Genomic DNA, 21,683 nt, shown 5'->3' on the forward strand with positions numbered 1-21,683 from the left:
TCTGGCCTGGCACTTGGCTCTGCTGAGCCTTTCAGAACAATTTAAATGGATAATCAGGCTGGTGATGCGAAGAAAGTGGATTGTGCATCTCTTAATCTCCGATCAGAGCCCCCTAAGCTGCTCCTGGTGCAGAATTAGACTGGCTTTATGTGAAATGACACCAGACAGTGTGCTACACTGTAACACTCTGTGGGTTCCAGTAAAATCTGGCACCCCTTCCCTGGGGAGAGGGCCTTTTTCTTCACGGACAGCTGACATCTTCCATACGCCCCCCCTTCCCAAATGAGACACAAACACCATGTCTCCATTATCAGTGCCCTGGTGCAGATGTTAATTTTTTATCATCATTAACAAAGAGAGGTGATGCACACAAGTACAATCTTGCTCCCCAACTGTAATATTTGTCTTCCTCTGTCCTCCACTTCGATGCTGTTTTGGGACACTAAACACTAGCATTCCTCTCCTCCAAGTACATGTCTGTGTCTCACTTAAAGGTCACAGTCATGCTTGTGCTTCTCTCCTACAACAGTGGAGCTCACCTCAGTCAAACTTCTTCTTTGATGTTTTTCTCAAAACTTTATGTTGGCTCTGTAATTCAGGCCACAGTGGACCAGCCAATAGGATCCACTGGCCTATATAGTTTTGCTCTGATTTACCTTACACGGTGTAACACCACAGGAAACCTACTAACATCAGCAAATAGTATCCATAGTGAGTATTTTTCTCCTCAAAAGCATCCCTGCATGGGCTTGTACGGATAAATGTGGTAACACAGCCTTTGCATCTGACTGCACTGGACAAGGGGAGACCAAAACAGGTCTGATACGTTTCTGTTAGAGAGGTTATAATGGTGTGCCAGGGTTTTCAGATTGCTACATGATATGATACAGATGAGGCTGGGATCATAGATCTCAGGGCTGCTGTGGAGATTGACCCTGCTCCGCAGGAGAAGTTGAAAAAGATGAATGAAGACAGAGATGATGGATGATTTCTCATCCCCTCCACGTGGTACTTGAATTGTCATGCCATGACTCATGACAGCTTTGTTTTATTAACTTTATAAACACGATGTGTTTTTTATACACATGCTGCTGAACAGGCATTATTGTGAACTAAGTTTCAGAGGTTTTAGAGTAGTTGAAGCATAGTATGACAGCAGAGGACTCAGAGAAATTGGTTCCTACTGAAGGTGCGTGTGATTTATTCTGAACCCTGCAAGCCAGAGGCCAGGGGTGATGAATATGACCTTAGCTCCTTCTGAAAGGAGAACTGATTCTCTAGCTGTGAAACGAGCACTGAAAAGTGAAACAGTGGTGGGGAGCAGGAAGAGAGGAAGAAAAGGGGGAATGAAAACTCTATTAGCTGCCTCTGCCACAGGAATTCATCAGTGCTTGTCAAGACAGCTGTCCTGACTAGGCAATGAATTAGTTTCAAGTGTCTGTGTGCTAAAGCAAGCAAGGGGAACATTAATACTCCCTAATCAAGGGCTGTGTTGGCATATTCCCTCCGTTGTCTCCCTTCTGTTATTCCATCCCCTACCGGAGACAGAGAGACAGAGCCGACAAAGACAGGAGAGACAGGCCTGGTTAGCTCTGATGCAGAGTGCAGTTTCCTTTGAGATTAGTAGAACTTCACTTCTGTTATGGTAGGTGTTGGATTCCTATGAAACAAGTCAGGCTATGCTGATGCGTTACATGTGCCGTAATGCTGTCAAATTTTGTTAAGAGAGAGAAACTGCTGATGAGATCGCCAGAAGCAGGTCTTTTTAAAAGATACACAAGGACAAGGACCTAGTGTTAGAGGTCAACCTGAAGCACTTTTTGTTTCATTTTCAGCAGGATTTCCAACAGCGCTGGGAGTTTAATATGATTTTAGCACTATACCACTATGTTTTCAAACAGTACGCTGAGCCATGCTAGCAGTTAAACCCATATCACTTCTAGTGAGAGACCCATGCTTTGAAGAGTAACTTAAACAGCAGCAGCAGCCAAGCCCAGCGCCCCAGATAGCACACTGTTTGGCCCTGTGTTCAGCCGCATTTATGTGGACCAGCAGTGTGGTCATTGTGAGGATATGAATATACTGGCTTTCCAGAGTCTAGCTTAATGCAATGTACAGATGACAACAAGACCCAAGTTAGGTGAACAGTCCCATCTCCCAAGAAGGCACATAAGCAAATTAAGTGTGACCAAAAGCTTTAATTCGAAAGGCAGAAGGATTAGGCTGTTTGATGAGCAGATTTAAGGGTGCAGGCAAGGGGAACAAAAAGAAACACTTCTGGCCAAGCGTAATAATCTTTGAAAATGTTCTTTAAACCCATCTCCCTGTGACGTGTATTTTCACTGCACTTCAACCCAACATCTTCCATCCCCAAGATTAAGGGCTTTTATCATGTATCCTCTCTCTCCCGTGATTGCTGCTTGATATTTTTGCTTTTGACGTCTTCTTCCGTTTTTGCCTTTTTTCCTTCTTTTTACTCAAAGTGGACTTTAATAGGTTTAGGAAATGTTACATCTTAGTGCACTTCCAGACAAGTGTATTACCACTCCACTAAAACACTCCCTCTCTTAAACAAAGTTGTCTGATTTAATCCCTGAGGGTGTGCTTCCGGCGTGTTGGATAAGGCCCACCTCAGTGAATGTGTTGTGTGTACGGTTTTGATGACTTTTCCTTTTCCGTCTGTCTTTTCAGACTTTTCATACGCCCAGCTTGGGTGACGAGGAGTTTGAGATTCCTCCCATTACACCTCCACCTGAGACGGAGTCTGGTCTGGGTCTATCGGAAGTGGACTCACATTTCCAAGCCATGTCAGAGCCCCCAGGTCCGCACAGGGGTCCATTAATCCCTCAGTTCCCCCCTCAGAGCCTGGATCTGCCCTCTATTACCATCTCACGCAACATGATGGACCAGGAAGGGATGTCTGTCAACAACGGCCAACCTGTGGTGAGCACTGCTATGCATTTATAACACCAGTAAATCAAGGAGTCTATTTATTTTCTGCGACTAGAGAAATGTTATCCTCATTTGTCAACACACAAAAATCCTGCACTAGCACTGCTCCAGCAGCTGTTCTACTTGTAGCTGCAGCTCCAGATGTGATAACCAAACTAAAAGATATGATTTATAAGTATGTACTACTAGAGACCCCTGATATCAGAGGCGTAAAGTCCTTAAATGAGCCCTTTTACTGAACCACGATGTCACCTTCACAGTTTTTGTACGCCTCCTGTTGTCAGTGCATCTGGCACAGCATCTGGCCTTGTTTACAACACAGGAGGTATATGATCACATTGAGTAAATGTCATGATATTATGTTACTTACTGTGAGGATTTTTTTTTTGAAAAGCACACAGCGCACTGGATGATCCCCCTCTGTAAGGTGAGCAGATGTGAATAGATCACAGGTGTTAGAATACAAAGCGCATTCAGCCCCAGAAGGACAGTGAAAATGGGACCCAAAAGTGCCAGTTTCACATGCTCATATTTAATTCATGTTGCCTCCCAAAGCCTTTTTTTTCTGCTGTAAATGCTGATGCATGCTTCTGTCCATTGTCTCATGAGGTCTTCGAAATAGACACATGCTTTGTGTGGAGTTTAGGATCAGCTTTGTGTTGTAGAGAATTACCCTCCTAGTGAGGTCTTGACAAACATGTTTTTAGCTTAATCCTCCTTTCCACCGACACAGATGGCCAAACACGGAACAGTAGACGAAGTAATCACTGTCTTTATGTTGATACTGTTATGTGCTATAGATTGTGAGATTGTTGTCTCGGGGGGGGGGGGCATTTTCAAATGCCACAATCATAGAAGCATTGAGGAGGAAAAATGGAAATGTCACTGGCTGACTAGTTGTCTTACAGACCTGTTACAGAAATGGAAGATTCATTTAGGAAAAAAAGAAATGAAAGGACAAAGGCATGAGCGGAGAGATGATGATATTGATGCTGAATGTGCTTTGTGAAGCACAAAGCACAGAAAGAGGTGCCATGATCATTATAACTGTGTGAATAAATGAAATGTGTTTTAGACCCCCTGCTTCTCCCCCTTCTCTGTAACACATTTGTTGAATCACACTGATATTAGAGATATTTATTTACATTCCATATGGGAAGGGGCTATAAAATTTTACAGCTCCTTTTCCTGCTTCCATGCTTCTGGCATGTAAAATAATTGCAGCTTTTAAAATATCTCTGCTGCATACAGTAAGTGAGCCCCAGAAGGCTTTTGCCTAAAGAATTTTCATTTCATGGTCAGTTAAGCTTTCTACATCTGGAAGAAACAGAACCTTGACACAATTACATTCCTGACTGTTCTCACGACTTGCTGGAGGATTAGATTTGATTCTCAAACATTATTCCTCTTTAACACCATTTGCATGGCTCATGTCTCTGATTGTGCAGAGACTCTATTAAAAACTGAGGGGAGAATATGGGTTTCTGCTCTTTGCCTCGTGGCATTGTCGTCGGCACACCACTCTCTCGTTATCAGTCATCGCACATTGTACCGCAGGAAGGCTTGTGGTGGCCCTTCATTTTTCTGTAAATGGGATTGATCCCCAAAAGTCTTGTGACAATGCCTATAGAAATTCTATTCATCTATGGTTTTATCTGCGTCTTGAAAAGAGAACGCAACTTTTAAATGAGATAAGTAACAGCGCTGTTTGCAGTGCCTTCTATATACAGAGACAATGATTTACGGAGGCCCTGAGAGGGGTGTTTTGTCATTTTGTCAGCACACTGATAAAGGGATGACAACCTTATATACATGATTACATTCTGTGTTATTTGTTATGGCTGCGGGGGCAAACAAATAAACCGTGCACTATTGCAATTACATTTTTCATCAAGCCACCATGCTCATATTTCCCAAACACTTGTCTTGGTTTTCTTTCTCTGTAGTAGCTTACTGGTGGAGAATATTTAGTGTGTGTGAAAGCCTGTCTCTTATCAGAACTTAATGAGAAACCCAACCAGTGAATATACCTGGGCTCTTTTCAAAAGCTTCTTCCATGTCATTGCATTGCCAAGTGTTCTGCTAATTCCTGTCCCCATAACGTTCAGCGTATGTCTTGCAAATTGGCCACAGATGCCGAGCTTCTACAAAGAGAAATACATTTTCTCAGCTGCCTGGCAAGCCCTGAATCCGAAGTCATTATTTATTTAATCTGCTCTCCTAACAAGCTTCTGACTCTCATTTTTGTCTCCCAGCATGTGTCCTCCTGATCTGTGATTGAGTCTCAATAGTGCCAAATAGTACTGGAGTTAGAGCTGCCAGTATTGCTTTATTCACAATTTCTTCTCGATTTTCTCCCTCCTGCACAGCAAGGGTCTCTGGGTTCTATTTCAAAAAACACCTGGTGCCTTCGCCACATTTTAGGTTTTTCTCAACACACGTAAGCATGTACTGAAATGGGCTCTGTGTCCTCCATGATTGGATTCGAAACCTACAGTAGTCAACTAGTTGTATTACATGTTAAAATCAATATTTAGGAGCTATGAGGGCTGCTGTCTTAATACGTTTATCACCATGTGGTGATGCATTTATATATTTTTCATTACAAACTGGCTGCTTCACATGTCATTAGCTTTACAGCTTCAGAGATATGCTAATATCTAACACAAAATGGTGTTTGGACCACATGCATCATGCAAGATGAAAGTGAGGCTGAAAAAGCCATTTGCAGTTTGTTGTTCACATGATTTGATATGCCTTGATATTGTGGAGATTGCCAGTGAGTATAATACCCTCGGTTTTGACTGGTCAAAAACCACTATATCCTGAATCAAATGGAAAATGTGAGCACTGTTGCAGAAAGCATGTTTTTCTACACTTCCCTCTTATCTCCCTTCCAAGCCAAGAAGCACTGACATGAGTTGTACATCAATTTAAGAGAGTGGATTTTTTTTTTCGCTTCGTTTCTTTTTTCTTTTCTACCTCGACAGACAGCTATTGTGACATATTGGGTCAGTCAGAAATGAAAGATATTCATGCAGGCATGCAATACTTGTAATGAAGTCTCAGCTTGACCTTCTGCATGATTGATTCTGTAATTTACTTTTCTCAGGCAGCTCTCAGAATGAAATGATGTCATGTTGGACAAGTTTTAAATACCCATAATGCATCAGGAGAAATGGCGGACAGGGTATGGGTCAGCGGTTGTACCGGACCAAGGGGGGGGGGGGGGGTTTGTTTTTAAGTGGGGGTTATAGATTGGGGAGTTTGCACACCACAGAGAGAGAAAGGGAGAGAAGTGTGTTTGACTGAGACAGGGCAGGGGAAAGAAAAACTATTTATCTTCATGCTATTATAGCCTTTACCGGCATTCAGAATTCCATTTTTCTCATTTGGCTTAAGCACAGACTTCAGCAGGTTGCAGAAAATGGAGGAAAAAAAATAAAATGATGTACCCGTTTAGAAGCCGAGTAAAGGAATATGTGCAGAGCGCTGATAAACTATCTTTAATAGGACTGACCTTTCATGCTGGCGAAAGTTACTGGGGGATTCATCCTTATAATTACCATATAGATGATTTTACCCCTCTCCTGCCATGGAACATTTCCAAGAGCTCTAGCATTGATTGAATGGAAATTGAACTTGTTAACATTCTTTTCAGCCTGTTACAGCTTAGTACATAGTGCCACTGTTCATAAATTCTCCCCAAATTCTGATTTCCAATATCTTAAAGAACAGACTGGAACTTGCTTTCATTGACATCAGTGTTGAGATTTTTATCACTCGGTCGATGCATAATGTTGCATTCTGAGTCCAGCTGTTGTGTTTATTGGCCTGCGTTTATTGTGGAAAAGGTTTCACACATTGTCAGTTGCATTTTTTTTTTTTTCATCTTTTCTGAATGCTTTATGTGTCTGTGTGTGGACTGTTCGCTGAGTTAAGAGGGGATGAAGCAACAGTAATGTACAAAACAAGCAATTTTTTTTCTTCTTTTGCAGCATATTGTTAACAGCATTATGTCGATTCCAGCTATTTCAGCTTTGACATTAAAAGCAGCACAATGGGGAATATTGCAAACTGAATCTACAAAATAAACTTTTATTGATCACAGAGTAGATTTCTGCTTGTTAGTGTTTGACGTACAAACACACAGACAGACAACACACCTAGACGCACACACGATCCTGACAGAGGAGGGCACATCTGGCCACTGTGTACTCAAGATAAGGACTTATTTGCAGATTTACGATGACTATCAAAATATCTGGTTAGATGTCTGCTGTGACTGCTGACAATACTGCAATCAAAATGCAAATGAGAAGGCAGAGGGACATAAATAAACAACCTAGTATCAGATTCATATTCACAATCAAGGCAGCTGTTACTTAAGATGATTTCTTTCACTCGTGTGTTATTAGCTGGTATCTTTTCATTCAAATCAGACGTGCTAATGCTGGCATTTCACTGACGTAACTGTCTTCGCGCTTCGGTAACATGAAAACTATTCCATTTGCTGCTGTAATATGTGGTGAAATAAGACATTTAGCAGGCTGTTGAATGTGACATGATTAAGTGATGACCAATAACTGTGGTCATCAGCACAGCTTTTTTTTTCTTTTTTTTTTTTTTCTTTAATGCACAACATCCAAGGGGCATTTAGAAGAAATCACCATATTCCAAATAAGTGGCCGAATGGGCCATTGCTCTAAGTCAAAACTGCATCATTGGGATTGGGCAAAAGTGTTATTATACAGATGGCCACGACTAATGAGCTCAGTGTGCGCATCTTTGATGTTCACAGCAAGCAGAAAGCAAACTGCGAGCCATCGTGTTCTCAGTAATGAAGATGACAATAGCAATTGGAACATGGCGGGTTGCAGTTATGTGTCATTTGGTCACAGGCTTGTTTATTGCAGCTTTTATATGTGAGAAAAGTGAAAGCTTCCATATTTGAAGAATCACAACAATATGTCTTCAATTTCTTCCCCACCTTTGTCTCACCTTTCGCAGAATCTTCCTTGCGCATGTAAATATAAATCTGCTCTCACTTCATAGATTGTATTTATGATAAGCAGTAGACATGGCATATGAGAAAGAAATGGATTGTAGATCCAATATGTTTCTGTCTGAAATGGCGTTACAATATTGTTTTTGAAGACGGGTATTCATAAGGTTCTTTCAATAAAGCCAGGTGCGTGGGTTTATGATGTGTTGATGTTGGGAGAGATTGAGTTTGTGCTGCTGAATACCAGATGGATGTACCCAGGGAGAACAAATCACCTTTTCTGTTGTGTTCACGTCCCGTCCTCTGTTCCATGTCAGCTCTGCTGGCTCTCTGATCAGTCTTCCCTCTGGGGAGCTGGCATGCCTCGTAATTTCATCCCCACCACAATCAATGCAAACATGTTGCCTACACCTTCTCCAAGACTCTTTCAAGAATTGAATGTTTCACCAGGAGAAAAGTGTAAGAGATTTTGAAAATGTTATTACATTATACCCTCGATAGTAACCTCGATGGTAGGAGGGAGGGGACCTGTCCAAAGCTCTTAAGCTTCATACCTTCAGCTGGTTGATTTATGGATTTGATTATATAGAAGTATTTTTTCCACTCTTTGCCAGTCAAATATGGTGCCTCTTTCACAGAGTTATGACTCTAAAGTTACATTACACTAAAGCATATAGGCTTGTGGCCACCTCAAACTAAACCGACATGTAGGTGCATGCATACAAACTGTGACTCTAACAATCTTTTTATTGTGGCATTTGAAGTTATGTACCGAGTGCGGGGGAAGTGAGTCCACTTTCCCCTCCAGGGACCAGCCAGTCAAAAGCTGTGTCACAGATTTCCATACAATAGAGTTTTGAAATGAATCAACTGAGCTGTGTAGCCATCTATTACTGGCTTATAAAGTTGGCTCCTCGGGAGCCTAGATAATTTATCATGGCCTGTAATAGAGACATTTAAGACCCAGGACATTGTGACATGTGATCTGACACATAACAATCCAAAGAATCCAATGACCCGATTTCCTCTCTGGTAAAGGGATACAGCTTCGTGATCTTCGAACAGTGAGCAGCAGGGTGGTGTAGTGAGAACAGAGATATCTTTGTGCAGCAGTGTGACAGCAGAGGAACATGGGTCAGTAAAAATATTCCTTTGAATATTTAAAGATTGCTTTCTCATCAACGCCTCTCTTTGCTTTTGTATGACAGAATGTGGGGCCGGGCCACCTCCGCCAGTACCCACCCAACCCAGCCATGGTGATGAAGTCCATCATCAGCATGAACAGCTCCAATGGGATGATATCACGGAATCAGCTGACCACCATCAACCAATCCCAACTCAACGCACAGTTGAGCCTAAACATGGCAGGACCCAACATCACCCACACTTCCCCATCTCCGCCTGCCAGCAAGTCCGCCACACCATCCCCCTCCAGCTCTATAAATGAAGACGACCAGGACGACGGCAACAGGGTGAGGAAGAGGAGTTAGTTGTATGGTGATTGTTGAGAATTGACCTGCTGATGTAAAAGAGGTTTTTGTTAATTTTCTCATCTTGTGCATTTCTATCATTGCAGGTGATTGGAGAAAAGCGACCAGCCCCCATAGATCCCACAAAGAAGCCCAAGACTCCTAAGAAGAAGAAGAAGAAGGATCCCAATGAGCCTCAGAAGCCAGTGTCAGCTTATGCCCTGTTCTTCAGAGACACCCAGGCCGCCATCAAGGGTCAGAATCCCAACGCTACCTTTGGAGAAGTGTCCAAGATTGTGGCCTCCATGTGGGATGGTCTGGGAGAGGAGCAGAAGCAGGTACGACAACCATTCAAATATATCATGTGGCATTGTTATCATTTCAGGTGGAAAACAAATATGTATTTACATATATGTGGAGTATATATGGTGTTTGTTGTTAATGTTTTTGTTAGTTAAAAAGAACCTTTACTTGTCCATTCACGCATACCTTTGTGTCATGACAGGTTTACAAAAGCAAAACAGAAGCTGCCAAGAAAGAATATTTAAAAGCCCTTGCTGCATACCGTGCTAGCCTGGTTTCCAAGGTGAGAAACCGTCTCTTCTTTCACCTGAAAAAAGTGTGAATTTGACAGTATCGTGAATTAAATTTCTCAGAATTCTTTGTAATATACTATGCACTGTGAATTTGTAGAAAGCTCTTTTGTAATGACAGAAAGAACTGAAGCAATTTGAGGTGTAGAAGATGTACAGTATACTAAAGCCGTGGCTTTGTAGATAACTTCTGATATTTTTTCTCCATCCAGGCTGCAGCAGAATCAGCTGAGGCCCAGACTATCCGCTCAGTGCAGCAGACCCTGGCCTCAACCAGCCTCTCCCCAGGCCTGGTGCTGCCTTCACCCCTCAACCAGCACCCCTCCATGTCCTCGGCATCCCAGGCCCTCCAACAAGCCCTACCCCGGGCCATTGCCCCGAAACCTCTTCAGATGAGACTAGGAGGCAGTCAGATTGTGACCTCCGTCACAGTTTCCCATCAGAACATGTCCTCCGGGATGCCCCCGCAGCTGCTTGGCCAGATGGGTGCCGGTGGAGCCATGGTGGCAGGTGCCCAATCCACAGCGGTGTCTCAGATGAGCCCACCCATGCAACCGGTGCAGCAGCACGCAATGCAGCAGCTCCAGCAGCAGCAACAGCAGCAGCAGATGCAGCAGCACCTCCAGCACCATCAGATGCAGCAGCAGCAGATGCATCACCAGCAGATCCAGCAACAGATGCAGCATCAGCATTTCCAACATCACCTCCAGCAACAGCTGCAGCAGCACCACATGCAGCAGCAGCAGCAGCAGCAGCAGCAGCAGCAACAGCAGCAGCAGCAACAGCAGCAGCAGCAACAGCACATGCAGATGCAGCACATGCAGTTGCAGCATCAGCTGCATCAGCAGCAGATTCAACATCTCCAGCAGCAACAACAGCAGCAGCAGCACCAGTCCCAGTGTTCCCCACCCCAGCACTCTCCTGGTACACCCCATTCAGTGGGAGGCTCTGCATCACTCGGCAGCCCCCAGCCAGCCCCACAGCAGCAACCACACCCCTCCCAAATCCAGGCCCACGCCCAGGTCCTGTCCCAGGTCAGCATTTACTGAGCCAAATGGAAATCCTATCTCAAAGAACGGGAATAAAATAAAAGCATCATTCCACGTTGCTTTTCTAAGTTGCACTTAAGAAGTGTGTAAGATTTAGAATGTTATACAAAGAACTTGTCCATTGTTATAGACGGATATGCACACACGTGTACAGGAGGTAAACATGTTAGCTGGGCTTTTGTCGATAAAATAGGCTGAGCTATGACAGAAGCCTGTTAGGGTGAGCGCCCAGTGATTGTTTATTTGTTTGTTTGTGAGGTCTTTCAGTTGTCAATTTAAACTGACTGGGCACACAATATGTTGAAAGACATGTGTCTTTCACTGTTTTATTTAACAATAAAGCTTTATTTATGAGGCCAGAGTTGTCAGTTCACCCCAGCGAAAGGACATTTTAAATGCGTTTTAACAAAAGGATTTTTATCAGCTCTTGCCTGGACTGAATGACTCACAGGGTCCTTGCTGGAAACCAGTAACCCGCACATCAGTCTTTGTTCCCACACTGGACAGTATATAACAAGACTTTCTTAAGTCCAACCTTTCTCTTTCACCAATCATTCTCGCAGATGTAACTGTTCAACAGTGGCATGGAGGAAATTATTGATCAAATCATCACATATTGGAGGCCCAGTGATATTTGACCACATTTAAACCATGTTACAAATGCAGAATAAGGGGAACTGAAAATACAAGGTCTTGGGATGCAGATCTCTGAATGAATGACTGAACAGACTGAGACAGAGACTGCCATAAATCATTTATGTCATCACATCATCAAACTGTAGCTGTAATCTGCTGTACAGGTTTTGTAGAGTGGGGAGAGATGAGACCTCCTTTATCCAGTAATCTGCCCTCCAGGTGATTTGCCCAAAAGCGTGTAACTGGCACCCCCAACCCCCTCCAAAAAAATTCCTCTTTAATCTATTTGTTTTTACTTCAGATGTTTAACAATTAAATTATGTTTTTATCTTGTGTAACAAAGGGGATATTTTATGGTAAATACAAATTTCCGGATCAAGGAAGATGGTTTGGGGATTGATGTATTTTTACTCTGCTCCTTGATACCGTCATTGTTTTAAAAAAGGAAAAAAAAGAAAACTAGCAGAGCCAGTTTGTTGCACTGCCAAAGCCAACTGAAAAGGCATCGGAGGTATTTTTGCCAGCTGTATAGAAGTCCCTGAAAAAAAGAAAATGTTGTACATTTTTCATATCACCTGTTGTAAAGTTTTAATATGTGAGGCTTTAATTAAAACATTGTTAAACGACCTGTGGATTGCTATATCACATAGTGCATTTCTGCTCTTTTATACTTTTTTATGAGTTACAATAGCAGCGATTAATTTTGTTTGTATTTTGCTTACAAACCAACTGCTTCTGAAAACTGTCTATAGAATAAATGCATATCGGTATGGAGTTCTAGAAAAGTTGTTTTCAGCTCACAACAGGAGAAGTAATTTAATGTTTGAGTTTTTGCTGGGCCATGAAGTCGAATCCAGAGACATTCCATCACTAATATGATAGTAGCCATAATTTTGTATGAAGTATTATATATTTCTTTGTGTCTCTGTTCAAAATTAAACTATCAATCACAAATATTTATTTGGAGGAATCGGTTTATTTCAAAAGTTATATTAGCCATAATTTCTATGAGGTATTTCTTCACATCACCTTGTTAGCTATTGAAAATAAATACACTGACAAATAAGCATTCGGCTCTGTACGAGCTGTACAAAATAAATTTGTATGTTTTCTATGGAGTAATTCTACAAGAGAAAAAAAATACTTTGCAGGGATATATGAGCATTCATGTTGGCATTATTATAGTGTGTGCTGTTTCTCAGTGATTTGAATGGAAGTCCATTGTAACTGTGTGTAAAAACAGTGTTGATACTGGACAAGGTCAGCATGTAACTGGTACTTGTCTCAATAACAGTCCCCCTTTTCACACACCAGTGCATTGGATTCTGCCTCTTTCTTACTCCCTTCAAAATCGCTTCATTTCCAAGACATCCCCAGGGGTTTGCTGAGCTCCCTTGAATAATATGGTGAGCGGGGGAGGGAAGGCAGGCAAACAATAATTATCATATCTTCACAATAGGCTGTGAATCCACTGGCCCAGAGAAGGGCCTTCTTTTTTTCCACAGGCAGCTGAGACATTTTATACATGGGTTAATGTTAGTTACAAATTAGGAGCGGGAATCTGCTGCTGCGCTTCTGTGATAGCAGCTTGATAGAATTTTTAAATTTTGGTTTGTTTTCAATTAGTTAGTTTTAGAAAAGCATTTGTAATTTGGGCCGAGGCCTGTCGCTGCTACTGCGGTGATTGGCTCTTCAGCTCGGTATGGAAACGATGCCCATTTCTCTGCCTTGATTAATTGTAGCATCTGTCCTGTCAGAAGCCCGAGTGAAGAGGTCTGCAGGAAAACTGCAAATAAGTGCTGGCAACAGTCTTAAAGTGCTTATGATGAAATGAAAATTAAAAACAGCAAGTGCTGCGCATGACCTGAATCTCAATACAAGGGGAGAAGAGGAGAATGTGAGAGCGAGTGTCCATGGATACCAAACACATGCTTTAAAAACACACAGTAATGAGGCTCTGGGAAATCGCTGTTATTATTCTGAACAGATTCACAGCAGAGCCCATTAATAATGCATGGAGCTCCTTGTTATTCCATAACCCCTCAGTACTGCGGTCACTGTGTGTACAAATATCTCACAGCCAGGGTTGGAGTTATGGGACTCTGCAATAAAAAGGTTACAGATATTTTCAAAACATTGCTGTACACACACACACACATCATTTACAAGGATAATACACTGCTCCCTCTATAATGGGGATTGGTTTAATTTGAATAGGTGAATAAATAAATTTCACCTGCTTTATGCAGCAGACTTTGTTGTATCTGCAAGATTTTTTTTTTTTCACAGCGATGTGATCATAGACGCATGAAGCAATCAATATCACCCATGCTCTTCTTTCTTTCTGTCCTCATCATTAACTAACGCTGATGAAATGCATGAAGGGCGCTATGACATTAATATGTCATTTGAGTAATGCAATCATGAGGTGACCTAATTGTCCTCCACCGAGGTCAGTTGCTCGGCACTGTGCCAAGGATGACTAAGGAGTCAGATGTGGAAGCTAGGGGATTCTGTATTTTAATGATTTATTTGGCTCTTTTGTTGTTTTCCCGTCCAGTGCACAGATACAATGTGAGCATAACAAAAGCCCTGCTGACACTGACCATCTGACCATCAGACCCACGCTGCAGCCAATCTCACAGTCTGGACTCAGGTCACAGATGCAGGACCTGCCACTCTGCTCGGACACTAAACTTTGTGTCCTTAAGAGAAAGAAAGAGAAGAAAAAAAAAAAAACAGGCCAGTTTTGCTGATAAGACCTGGTTTAGGGGAGCGCACAGACAGCTGACCCTATAAGTCCAACACCAAGCCTTGTTTACAGGGAGGAAGTAGGCCTCCAGTCAAATGGCTGACTACGTTTAAGGAATTCTTGACCCTGGGATGATGAGCTTCAGAACTATTGACCTCTGAGATGAATAGTGAACTTTGTTTGGGGGGGGGGGGGGGGGGGGGGGGGGGGGGGGGCTGGCTGGTTGGACTGTTGACATCCCTGACCAATGGTAACGTTTGTTTAGAGAACTTTTGACCTGCCAGAGTAAAGGAGCACCACAGACGATGCCTTGGAGCAAAGTTAGTAGTACATTCAGGGGGACTAGTATAAATATTATGATACCCTTGTACAGACTTTCTGATAATCTTATCTTATTCTTTGAATTGGGGTGTTAAACTCTCTATTTATCATTGACTGGTCACTTTATTTAGCAATAATTACAAGCAGTTCTCATTTTCATTATTAGGAAAATATGCCAACAATAAATAAAAATTTGATATCCTGCAGAAAATATGAGTTCAAACATAAATAGTCACATATGTACATCTCTTTTCCCCTCTCCATCTTTTCATGCACACACACAACATGCAAACTCACAAATGCACACATCTTATTCACACATTTTCCATCCTTGGATTTCAGTGCAGTGATGTTGCCTTGGTGACACTGATTCAGCCATTAGGCTTATCCCCCTCTTTGTTGAATGTTGTTATGGTAAGTCTGATCTGCCAGTCTTCTGACTTCTGTCAGTCTGTGCACCACTTCACTATAACAATTCTCATACGACCTGTCTCATATATTTGACCATATACAGCAAGGATACTATGTGTTTAATATATTCAGAGGAAGTGGTGCAGCTGTCAAGGACTGAATAATCCTCTTTCCTCTAACTACAGTATATGTAGTCATAATCAGTAGAGGACTGAAATGGACAGAGATCTGCTGTTACATAAATGTTAAGGTGCCAGATTTGAATTTTGCAGTACACTCAGGGATGGAAGAAACTGCTCTAGATTTAATGATGTTATACATAATATAAGTCTGAGATACCAGCCTTATAGTGATTTTAAAAGTGCTTCATGGATCATTAGACAATTGCAATCTAGAATTTAAATGCTAGGATTTCTCATGCTAATACCACAGCTTTATGTATATATATGTATATATGTTTGAGTATATATTGTGCAGTTGAGCACAGACTAAACTGAGGACTGATAAGCAAACCACCATTTTCCTGCTGTCAACACCATAAAGGTCATGGAATAAACATCTAAATCCCAGAGAAAAACTGTTTATTAGAAGCAGTTGTCACCATAACAATAACACCAGTGAGCGTATGAGGAGCTGGTTTGTTTCAGATTATTATGGTTAGCTCGCTGTGTTGCTGTGCATTGTCAGTATTAAGCAGAGCAAATGTATCTGGAGCATTGATTCTCTGATGAGTTATACAGTCGCTCTGGAAGAAGAAGAAAAAAATTGCACAGCAAGCTGTCAGTGATTTGAGAAAGCTTTCTTTATTGTGACAGATCATTATGCCCCAGAGGTTGACAGATGTCCCTGCATTGCATGGCAATGATAGCAGTTTCTTTTTATTTGGACTTTGTTTGGTTTAAGAATGTAAAATGCAGCTTGCTCTCCCTCCACTGCCACTTTCCGATTTATTTCATCAGTATTTTATAGTCTTTGTGTTCAGCAGAGGATCCCAACTCTGAAATTGCCTTTTATTGCAACTTACTTAGCCTGTTAATATAGGCTATTACAGAGCCAACATGTTTCTATGGCAACAAAACTGATAAAGTGTACCAGGAGACTAGAGTGATAGATTACACGTGCACGCTGTGTCACATCCAATTAACTCAAACTGACTGTACACCACATTATGCCACGACTTGCAGGAAAATCAATAAATATGGACGGTACCCAACAAGGTTCCCCCTCTGTTTCTTTCTTTCATCCCTTACGATGCCAGCGAAGCCAAGACAGATCATGCCACTAGGATGTCCCTGCTGCTACAAGAGGCAGGTGCTGTGTAGACACCATTCAAAACTTGGCCTATTCAATCCAACTCCTCTAACGCTCCATTCATGCATAGCAAAACACCATCTGCTCCTGTTTTGCCCGGAGCAATCACAGCTGACCAAAAAAAAAAAAAAAAGAAAGAAATCCATGATAACAGCTGTTGCCAAACAAAAGCCAAACAAAAGGGAGTAGGAAAAGGTTAGAGACAAGTTCGACACCAAAAATTACTCATTGGAGAGGGCGAAGGAAAACATTTACTCTTGGTAATAGTAAAGGAAATGGGATGCCATCCAGCAGAGAGACGGGGAAAGGGTTAAACATGAGCCACTCGGTCTGTGGGCCTGGCAGACTTGAAACAGTCCAGGATCAGGTGATAATAGATTCAAGCTGAGGATGATTCTTTTACACAGTCAGTTCTCAGGGAGCAGGAGCACAGGCAAATGAGCCGTAGAGTCCTCACAGTATATGGCTGCTGTCTGAGCACATGCAGGTACTATACACACAGGCCGTCCAGGAAGAGGAGTTTTATACAGGTACTATTCTTTATACTGCACGTACCTGTTGGCATTAAATGCCTATTATGTTAGGTGACAGTAACTAATGATTATTCTCACTTTTGATTAATCTGAGGATTTATTTCTTCATTGATTGTTTGGTCCTACAGTTTACAGCAATTATTTAAATTGCATGTTTTTCCCAAAACATTTTCAGTTTCCCACAAAGTACTACATTTACTTATAGTATATTTGTTCATACCATAATATAGAAATGCTCCAACATTAAGTACAAAGTATTATCAGCAAAGTGTACACTGAAAGTAAAGGTAATCTTTGTGCAGGTTCATTGTTTTATTATTATCGGTGTATTAACATATACACAGCGTTTTACTGTAAGAATTGTAAGACTAAATAAAGCACCATCTTTTATGACCTGATCAGAGGTTTCGCATGTAGAAGTAGCTGTGAAATAAATTAGTAAGCAATATACTTTAAAATGTAAATACTCAAGTTAAGAATGTACTGTGTTTAGGTAAATGTACTTTCCACCACTGGTTTCATGTCATAGACGACTAAGAAAGTCGGCAAATACTCAATATTGAGAAGCTGGAACCTGGAGATTTAAGGAAAAAGTGTTTACTCGAATTGTTGCCTCTCTTTTGCCTCTGACAGCTATACAATCTGCTGCTTGCTCCACTCTGTTGACAGCTGACAGTTAATTAAGACCACAATCAAGACAACAATTGTAAATTAGGGCAGATTACACAGAAAATCGGAGGTGATAATTATAATAATTAAATAATTACCAACAGCCAGTAATAAAAACAAACATGGGCTGGAATAAGGGATAGAAATACATGTGTCCTTGCTTCAGTGAGGTTTATAGTTTTCGCCCTCCCCTGCTTTATGCTGCATTGTGGAGTGATTGGCACCAGTCCTCGACCCTGTGAGGCCTAGCTTGATCTAATGTATGGCCGCTGACCTGGGGGAGGGGCTGCGAGCGAAGGTGAAAGACCGAACAGCTTGCATGCCTCCAGACCTCAGCTGCCCATGCAGACGGCGAGCTGTAAAACCACCGTTTGAGCCACATAGAAGTGTCACGGCAGCCATATACAATGCTGACAGGAACTTAAATGCATCTCATACACAATACAAGAGTTAAACAGCGGCCTGAGTGGGAGCAAAGTTAAAGTGGAGGAAGAAGAAAAGGAGGGAGGGATCAGTAAATGATGATGATCTTAGCCATTGTTCCCATGGGGATAATTAAGTTTTATCTTATCGTTCCTTATGCTGACTATGAACAGACCTGGATCTAATTGCATTTTCACATAATTCATAACATTAAAATAATTCCTGAACCTCGCAGCACCAGATGGTTGGGTGTGTTTTCGCAGCCATAAAACAAAAGAATGTGCACGAGAAGCTTCAGACAATTACAGGAGAGTAGTTGAAAAATAAATTCATGTTTACATTCATGTTTCTATGATCTGATCTATAACCTAAGTGACAAGATCTGAAATTCCAGATGCTAGGGAATTACAGGAAGAAGGAGTTGGAGATGATTTGGAAATATATTTTTAACCAATTTGACTATGAAACATGCAAAACTCTGGGTTACACCCTGATGCTGTGAGAGATGTCATTGGTGGAGTTTTATTTATAAACAGAAGCTTCAGTGGCGGTTGATCAGTCGATTTGCCTAACAAATATCTCTCCAACACATTTTCAGTTGGCTGCACATGATGGCCTCTTTTCTCTGCAGCACCGTGTCAAGCAATCTCGAACCAAAACAAAAATGAAACAATTGTAAGAATAGGTGATGCTGAGCGTCCTGAGCTAAGGACTCTGCGGTGGAGCTTAACATGGCTGTGTGGATGCCTGGACAGTGTAAAGTAGACTTGTAATGAAGCAGGGAGAGACAGGACAGAAGACAGGCTCCAGCCTCACGCCATTAGAGGTGATTTGTCTGCCAAACTGATTCCAGTCCCAGTAGTTTTATCAGTTTAATGCCCAGGCAGCGTTCATTATTTCTTAGCCGGGAGGGTCAGCCTCTCTTCAGCAGAACAAGTGTGGGTTGTGTTTCTGTCAAAGAGGGAGGGGGGTTAGTGCTTGACCCGCAAAGCCATTCAGTTCTCAGAGTGATCCATTGTTTGGGTCCTCTCTTTGTTCAGTTGCCTGCAGAGAGAGAAGGGGCCAGCTAAAGGGGATGGAAGGAGCAGAGCTGGGGTCTCTCTGGGTGCCAGGGGTCTGCACTTATACCCTCAGCACATTCTCACCTACAGTCCTCTCAGTCCTAAAAGGCCACTGAAAGGCCTCTAATGTTTGTTATGTGTGCCAGTATTTAGTCACATATACATACTGAAGACACTTCACTTCAGACTTACACTTGTTTTCTATACGCAGCTGAAATATTTAAAATATAGACACTTTCTGTGAATCTAAGCAGGCAAGAGAGTGAAGAACAGTGTCAGTGTTGTTCTTTCTGTGAGATTACTTTAAGGATGGAGGGGTTTTAAAAAAGCAGACCTGTCTCACTGATATAAAAGCTTCATACAAAAAGCTAGAGAGTAACACAGAGTTAATGTGGGTCCAAGCAAAATGCTATGACATTAACAAGGAAGAGCAGTGGCAGGGAGAGGGAAGGTCAGCGTGCAAAGCAGCCTTGTCTGTTTGGTTGTAAATCACCTGGATCCGAATCTACTGTCGTCAGTTTTCAGACTAAAAGTGATCAAAACAGTTTGATTCAATATTACAAAATATTAGATTTAACAAGTCTCTGCAGCTACTGCAGCAGCTCTGTGAGGCTGTCGTTTGGGCTAACAACATACTCACATACTCACAATGACAATGCTAATATGTTAATATTTAGATAGGTATAATGTTTACCATGTTCACCATCTTGGTTAAATGTGTTAGCGTGCTACCATTTGCTAATTAGCACTTCAAACAAAGTACAACAGTGTCGTTCCTTATTATTCCTTAGTATTGGACAAAGAGAGGTTTTGACCTAGTGCTGTATGGTGGGATCACCAAAGTCTTCATGCTCTAAGGACCATGATTATGTAAAAATTCATGTCAATCACGTCAAGAGTTGTTGAAATCCTTAATACGTCAGGCTGCACCAAAGTGGTGGACCAACCGTTATTGCCATCCATAGAGCCCTGCTGCTAGCATGGTGATATAGCTTAATCTGCAGAGATTAGATTGCTTCTCGACCAATAATGTGATGAAAGTTTGAGTTTTTGCACACAAAAAATAATGAGATGTTTCCGAGCTTCTGGAAGCTTTCAGCTATCCTAATATAATATATATATAATAATGTTGAGTCCATATGCTGCAAAGCACTGATGGGTTAGAACTGTTCAGTGTGGAGGTCGCATGCTGTTCTGGTGTTGATGTGTGTTTGTGTCCACATATATTTTATGTGTAAGTATATTTTATAACTGTATCTGTGTTATCGTTGCAGTTACCAGGTAATCTCTCCCGTATGCTGTGATAGAATCCACGTCCTTCACGAACCAAAAAGGGAAAGTAAATTGGACATTTTACTATTTTTTTTTATTTCACTGATTGAAAACACACTGCTGCAGTGTATTTGTAGTCAGTGAGTGAGTGAACCAACATTAATAGACAGTTAACAATTAGAAATTCAACTGTAATAAAAGCAGTCTTTGGTCTTGTATTATGTGACTCAAGAATTTTAATCAAACTGCCACTTAACATTCAGCCACTCAAGGCAACTTTTTTGAAGATGCCCTGCAGAGAAATAACTGCCAATTTTATTTCATTTTAAAGAACACTTAATTTAATTTAGACTATGATTCCCCCTCTTCCCTCCTTCAGTAATTAAATTGTTAAGTAAAGAGCCCTTCACTCCCACACAGGTATTTGTGATTATTGTGACTGATTAGGCCTACGTTCAGGATGACGCTGGGCAGAGCAGTGATGGAAATAAGCTAAGGTCACGAAACTACATATACAAATAAGAGTGATGAGGTATTAAGTTGTCCCACCTAACAGGTGCAACAAAACTAACAAATGAGTCACAGAGGTGTCAATGAAACCCGTCTGTACACATGCCCAGACAGACCTGAGGAGAGGTCTTATCTGGCAAATAAGTGAACACACCTGTGTTGGTGGACTGTGGCTGTGCAGGGACTTTGAGCTAAATTCACAGCAAAGGGAAAACTGCTTTATAACTGTCATTTTGTGAGCTTGTTAGCTCGGTTGCTAACAGGACAATAGTTTTTTCACCATTGCTTCCTGTCACATAACTGTATATGAGACTTTCCTCAGTAGAGGGTTAAATAAAAGTGAACAGTGCAACACAACTAACATGCTATGATAGCTCCCACCGTTTTTGAATCCATTCCATAAAAGGTTAGCACTGTCACGGTGGTTTGCAATTGGTCAACAGCGCAAATATAGAGGTCAAACTTAAAACTTAAAACTAGACATCAAAGATTTGTGAATTTGTGAAGTTACTTTCCCCTTGTGAGTGAATCCACACCACTTCAATTCAAATGGATAGATTTCTAAAAAGAAAATACTCCATACTCTTGCCTAACGTGACGCTGTGGACAGTTGGCTAACCCTGACGAGCCGAGCTAGAGGTTCTATGCAAACTGGCCAGCTGAATTCAGCTGAAGCTGTGGGTTCAGTCGATTTGTCTAGCTGCTCTTTGTGGTGA

At 41.7% G+C, this 21,683-nt stretch overlaps 1 protein-coding gene across 1 annotated transcript in view; it reads left to right on the plus strand.

Annotated features, from left to right (window-relative positions):
- Nucleotides 1–12,660, plus strand: part of tox3 (TOX high mobility group box family member 3) — a 39,356-nt gene extending 26,696 nt beyond the window's left edge. The window contains exons 3-7 of the mRNA XM_056382696.1: nt 2,692–2,943; nt 9,166–9,429; nt 9,534–9,764; nt 9,932–10,012; nt 10,232–12,660. Of these exons, the coding sequence (XP_056238671.1) occupies nt 2,692–2,943; nt 9,166–9,429; nt 9,534–9,764; nt 9,932–10,012; nt 10,232–11,068 (1,665 nt within the window). The 3' untranslated portion in view covers nt 11,069–12,660. The remainder of the gene's footprint in view (nt 1–2,691; nt 2,944–9,165; nt 9,430–9,533; nt 9,765–9,931; nt 10,013–10,231) is intronic.
- Nucleotides 12,661–21,683: the final 9,023 nt, after the last annotated feature.

Source organism: Seriola aureovittata, chromosome 1, assembly GCF_021018895.1.
Source record: "Seriola aureovittata isolate HTS-2021-v1 ecotype China chromosome 1, ASM2101889v1, whole genome shotgun sequence".
Classification (NCBI taxonomy): domain Eukaryota; kingdom Metazoa; phylum Chordata; class Actinopteri; order Carangiformes; family Carangidae; genus Seriola; species Seriola aureovittata.